The sequence below is a fragment of the Piliocolobus tephrosceles genome, chromosome 21 (genome assembly GCF_002776525.5).
Source record: "Piliocolobus tephrosceles isolate RC106 chromosome 21, ASM277652v3, whole genome shotgun sequence".
NCBI classification, from domain to species: Eukaryota; Metazoa; Chordata; class Mammalia; order Primates; family Cercopithecidae; genus Piliocolobus; species Piliocolobus tephrosceles.
This window is the reverse complement of record NC_045454.1, coordinates 980,863-987,126: the sequence shown is the minus strand read 5'-3', so window position 1 is coordinate 987,126 and position 6,264 is coordinate 980,863. Positions and strand designations below refer to the sequence as shown.

At 47.6% G+C, this 6,264-nt stretch overlaps 1 protein-coding gene across 1 annotated transcript in view; it reads left to right on the top strand.

Moving 5' to 3' along the window:
- The window catches only part of LILRA5 (leukocyte immunoglobulin like receptor A5), a 7,696-nt gene extending 2,454 nt beyond the window's left edge, over nucleotides 1-5,242 (top strand). The window contains exons 6-7 of the mRNA XM_023197329.1: nucleotides 4,543-4,593; nucleotides 4,742-5,242. Of these exons, the coding sequence (XP_023053097.1) occupies nucleotides 4,543-4,593; nucleotides 4,742-4,878 (188 nt within the window). The 3' untranslated portion in view covers nucleotides 4,879-5,242. The remainder of the gene's footprint in view (nucleotides 1-4,542; nucleotides 4,594-4,741) is intronic.
- The last annotated feature ends 1,022 nt before the right edge of the window (nucleotides 5,243-6,264 follow it).

Below are 6,264 nucleotides of genomic sequence, written 5' to 3'. Positions count from 1 at the left end.
AAAAAAAAAAAAAAAAAAAAAAAAAAGGGCCAGGCGTGGTGGCTCAGGCCTGTAATCCCAGCACTTTCGGAGGCTGAGGTGGGCAGATCACGAGGTCAGGAGATCGAGACCATCCTGGCTAACACGGTGAAACCCCATCTCTACTAAAAACACAAAGAATTAGCTGGGCGAGGTGGCGGGCGCCTGTAGTCCCATCCAGTCGGGAGGCTGAGGCAGGAGAATGGCATTAACCCGGGAGGCGGAGCTTGCAGTGAGCCGAGATCGTGCCACTACACTCCAGCCTGACTCCATCTCAAAAAAAAAAAAAAGAGGAAATGAAAAAGAAAAAGATAAACAGAGCAAGGAAGACTCCAGACGGAGGTTTACAGAAGGAACCAGCCCCTGCAGTCCCCGCTCCTTTTCCCTCCAGGTGTGTCTAGAGAGCCCTTCCTCCTGACCCCGCAGGGCCCTGTTGTGATCCCTGGAGAGAACCTGACCCTCCAGTGTCACTCTGATGTTGGCTATGACAGGTTCACTATACGGGGAGGACAGACATGACCTCCTCTAGCACCCTGGCCAGCAGCCCCGGGCTGGGCTCCCCCAGGATGACTTCCCCCTGGGCTTGGAAGTGACCCCCAAAACCCCCTCATTTCTGACCTTCTGGGTCATCTGAGATGTGGCTCATCCCAGACCTAGAAAAGTAGCTCCTATCGGCCGGGCGCGGTGGCTCAAGCCTGTAATCCCAGCACTTTGGGAGGCCGAGACGGGCGGATCACGAGGTCAGGAGATCGAGACCATCCTGGCTAACACGGTGAAACCCCGTCTCTACTAAAAAATACAAAAAACTAGCCGGGCGAGGTGACGGGCGCCTGTAGTCCCAGCTACTCGGGAGGCTGAGGCAGGAGAATGGTGTGAACCCGGGAGACGGAGCTTGCAGTGAGCTGAGATCCGGCCACTGCACTCCAGCCCGGGCGACAGAGCAAGACTCCGTCTCAAAAACAAAAAAAAAGAAAAGAAAAGAAAAGAAAAGTAGCTCCTATCAGTAACCCTAAGACCTGGTCTGCTCTTGCCAATAGTGACACCTCGCAAGGGTTAGAAAGCCAAGAGGGGCAGCTGCAGGTACATGTAATCGTATCCATCCGTCCTGGGGTCTGAGATTCGTGAGATGAAGCCACAAAATTATGAGAAAGAAAGATTTACAAAAAACCCCACTGTTTAGAATCTCCCCTCTCTCACACATCACACAAAGTGTTTCAGATTTTCTACTAAAGACCATGCAGCTCTACAAGACTCCCAGGCCCCTACCCTATCCTGCAGGATGAGCGATGAGTAGAGGAAGGAGAACAGACCTGGTGAGCGGGATTTGGGGTCCAGGCCTGATTTGGAGCATGGGGAAGATGCTGGGGCTGGTGGAGGAGGAAGAGAGACAGGCAAGTTGGAGAGAGGACAGATGGATGCTCCCTTGGCATCTCTCACTTCTCGTTTCCATGAGATCCTGAGGATGGAGCCCCTCACCCACACCTGCAGGGTCCCTGGGCCTACTCAGGACAGGGGAGGACGCTGCTCCGGCCTCGATGGGATCTGATTGTGATGAGGGTGGAACCCATCCCAGACCTGCTCCTTTAGAGAGAAGCACCCCAGCTGTGGGTGCCGCTCTCATGGCCCCTCCTGTCTTCAACCGGAGGCCTCTTCGCTCAGGGCACCCCTGAGACTAAGGAGGGGCTGTGCACCTGCTCCCGGCAGTGAGTTAGGAACTTATTCACAGCACATCTTGTCTGCTGTTCATTGCTACTCTGCATTTGCTGGGCATGCTTGTCTATTTTCTCTCTCTTCTCCTGAATCTTTTTAAACAATATTTGAATATTTAAATTTGTCTCTTCAAGATATGTGGATTTATGATTTAAAAACCAGTAATTCCACTCCCATTGTCGCGGGGCATAATTCAATATTTACATTTGCTTTATAAAATTAGTTGTTAACAGCAAGTGTTTCTATTATTAATATATAAAATTGAAGTTTATGAATGAAATTAATAAGTGTTTTGAAGTTCTGTTCATAAGAATGTGTACATTTAGTCTAAAGAATTCTTCAACTACTTTAATTATTTTTAAGTGAAATATTTTATTCATTTATATTTCTTTTTTTTTTTTTTTTTTTTTTGAGATGGAGTCTTGCTCTGTCGCCCAGGCTGGAGTGCAGTGGTGCGATCTCGGCTCATTGCAAGCTCTGCCTCCCGGGTTCACCCCATTCTCCTGCCTCAGCCTCCCAAGTAGCTGGGACTACAGGCGCCCACCACCATGCCTGGCTAGTTTTTTGTATTTTCCGTAGAGACAGGGTTTCACCGTGTTAGCCAGGATGGTCTCGATCTCCTGACCTTGTGATCCACCCGCCTTGGCCTCCCAAAGTGCTGGGATTACAGGTGTGAGCCACCGTGCCCAGCCTGATTCATTTATATTTCTAAGTAAGATATACACATGAGGAAGCTTTTAGTTTGGGTATATTCATTTAATTTCATATTAGCTTGCTATGACATTTTCCCCTTTCCATTATCTTTCAACTGATCTCCCCAAATTTACTAATAAAATTTATATTAACTATAAGAAAATTGGGCCGGGCGCAGTGGCTCAAGCCTGTAATCCCAGCACTTTGGGAGGCCGAGACGGGCGGATCACGAGGTCAGGAGATCGAGACCCTCCTGGCTAACACGGTGAAACCCCGTCTCTACTAAAAATACAAAAAAAATTAGCCGGGCGAGGTGGTGGGCGCCTGTGGTCCCAGCCACTCGGGAGGCTGAGGCAGGAGAATGGCATGAACCCAGGAGGCAGAGGTTGCGGTGAGCTGAGATCCGGCCACTGCACTCTAGCCTGGGCGACAGAGCAAGACTCCGTCTCAAAAAAAAAAAAAAAAAAAAAAAAAAAAAAAAAAAAAAAAAAAAAATAAAAAAAAAAAAAAAAAAAAAAAAAAAAAAAAAAAAAAAAAAAAAAAACAAAAAAAAAAAAAAAAAAAAAAAAAAAAAAAAAAAAAAAAAAAAAAAGAAAATTGAAAATTTATTTTTTATTTCTAAACTGCATATCAATTTTTGTCACTTCAAGTATTAATATGCATATAATTGCATCTTAAATAAATATCTATATACATATTTATGTATGGTTATATAAGTTACATCTGAATATAAGTGTAGGTTTATCTGCATATATTTTTTATATGTATATCTACATGCTTAATGTATTTCACATCACGGGCTTTTACATGTTTGTTATTGGTCTTCTCACCTAGATTCCCACTTTATAAAAGCAGAAATTGTTTTTTTTTGTTGTTGTTTGTTTGTTTGAGACGGAATCTTGCCCTGTCGCCCAAGCTGGAGTGCAATGGCACGACCTGGGCTCACTGCAACCTCCGCCTCCCAGTTTCAAGCGATTCTCCTGTTTCAGACGCCCGAGTAGCTGTGATTATAAGCATGTACCACCACGCCCAACTAATTTTTTGTATCTTTAGTAGAGACAGGGTTTCACCACGTTGGCCAGGCTGGTCTCGAACTCCTGGCCTCGTGATCTGCCCTCCTCCCAAAGTGCTGGAATTACAGGCATGAGCCATCATGCCTAGCCCTAAAAGCAGAAATTGTTTTATGGCCTCTGATAACGATGTGTGAATATATATATATATATACACACACACATATATATACACATATATATATATACACACACACACACACATACACACACACACATACACATACACACACATACACCCATGCACATTTGTATACATACATATATATATGACTGACTACATGAATAATTAGCTAACTAGAGACTTATTGTATGATGAAACACCAGGTGAGGTGGTTGAGGTGGCGTGAAGGGGAGGCAGCTGTTTGTGTTTCTGACATTCAGGAGCCCCTGAGGACCAACCCCTCATGTACAGAGCCTGGATCCTCAGCTGGTAGATCCGTGAAACTCTCATCTCCGGGGGAATTGGCTCATGTGTTCCTGTGTCCCAGGCTGCACAGACAGCACCCAGGGCTCAGTGACTTCTGTACCGGGGACCACTTTCCTTGCAGATCCTGATCTTTCACGGTGCAGGAAAACTCTTTCCCAAATGACTCAGGAGCAAAAACAAAGGAAAGGTGAAATAATTCCATGAGGAGACTGGAGGGAACCCTGCTCTAGCAGAGGGAGGGTTTATCGAGGAACTCCATAAAAGTTGTAATAATGTAATCGTATCCATCCGTCCTGGGGTCTGAGATTCGTGAGATGAAGCCACAAAATTATGAGAAAGAAAGATTTACAAAAAACCCCACTGTTTAGAATCTCCCCTCTCTCACACATCACACAAAGTGTTTCAGATTTTCTACTAAAAACCATGCAGCTCTACAAGACTCCCAGGCCCCTACCCTATCCTGCAGGATGAGCGATGAGTAGAGGAAGGAGAACAGACCTGGTGAGAACAGACCTATGTTGAGAGGCATAGGGAACTAGGAGAATGCAGAGCCCAGGGGAGAGGCTGGGCTCAGGTCTCTTCAAGAACTTCTCCTTCCCCTTCCGCTGTTTTGATTTTCAGGAGCAGCTGATAACCTCAGTCCGTCACAAAACAAGTCTGACTCTGGGACTGGTGAGTGAGGAGATGCTCTCAGTTATGGAACTGGCACAGAGGGTCAGGTCCTGTCAAGACGATGTGGGTGCCCTGGGGGGACATCTAGGGGTCCTGGGTGATACTGATCTGCCCTGACCTCTGTGACCTCTTTGTCCACCATCCCCAGCCTCGCACCCCCAGGATTACACCGTGGAGAATCTCATCCGCATGGGCGTGGCCGGCTTGATCCTGGTGGTCCTCGGGATTCTGATATTTCAGGATTGGCACAGCCAGAGAAGCCCTCAGGATGCAGCTGGGAGGTGAACAGAAGAGAGGACAATGCACCATTGGGTGCTGGAGCCTTGGAAGAGAATCTGATGGTCCCAGGAGGTTCTAGAAGACAATCCGAGGCCTATGCTATCTGGACTGTCTGCTGGCAATTTCTTTTTTGTTTGTTTGTTTTTCTTTTCTTTTCTTTTTTTTTTTGAGATGGGGTCTCGCTCTGTCGCCAGGCTGGAATGCAGTGGTGCGATCTGGGCTCACTGCAACCTCCGCCTCTCGGGTTCAAGTGATTCTCCTGCTTCAGCCTCTGGCAATTTCTGGAGGGAGGAATGGATGTTTGAGTGCAGGGACCCTGGTCTGGGGTGATCTGTAGAGGACCATAAAAATGTGATGCCTTTCCCTTCTATTAATGTTGACTTCCCTTGGCTGGATTCCCTTCTCTTCCCAGCCCGAGACATGAGGCTACATCTCACATGGCAGCGTTGGGTTCACATCTCTGCATGCCTGTGTACTGTGGTCCACAGCGTGTCCGACAGTCCTCTTCAATTCTCATTTCCACACTCCCTGTGTGCTTTACTGAGCCTCCATCTCTTCAGTTCAGAGTTCCACACCTGACCCAGTCACTAAATCCATGGGAGAAGGTCAGATCCTCACCAGGAAAAGATAAATCCAGAAGGGCATCCTAACCTCCTGTCTATAGCCTTCAAGCCTCTTCGCTCTTTTTTTTTTTCTCTGAGACGGAGCCTCACTCTGTCGCCCGGGCTGGAGTGCGGTGGCGCCAATTTGGCTACTGCCAGCTCCGCCTCCCGGGTTCAAGTGATTCTCCTGCCTCAGCCTCCCAAGTAGCTGGGACTACAGGCCCCCGCCACCACGCCCGGCTGATTTTTGTATTTTTAGTAGTGACAAGGTTTCACCATGTTGGCCAGGATGGTCTCGATCTCCTGACCTTGTGATCTGCCCACCTCGGCCTCCCAAAGTGCTGGGATTACAGGCGTGAGCCACGGTGCCTGGCCCGACAAACTTCTTTACTCAGCCCACTGATTCAATTCTTACCCAGAAATGCCCTCAAAGACACACCCAGAATAGTGTTTAACCAAATACCTGGGCACCCTGTGAATCAATCAAGTTGACATAAAATTATCCATCACACCAACAGATTTTCACATCTTAGTACCTTCCTGACCCATGGTCATTGCTCAATACATTGCACTGTCAGGCAGACGGCAGGAAGGAAGATATTTTGCATTCGTGGAAACTCAGGAAAAGGAAGTTACTTGGCCCATGTTACACAGCTTGGATGAAATGCAGAGTTAAGGCTGCAGTTGCAGTTGAGCTGGCTTCTCTCCTGCCTTCTCCAGCTGCATGCTCTGGGACAAGGTCCCTCCTTGGGTGTGGGTTTGGCATGAGGTGGAGGCAGGCTGGTCAGGC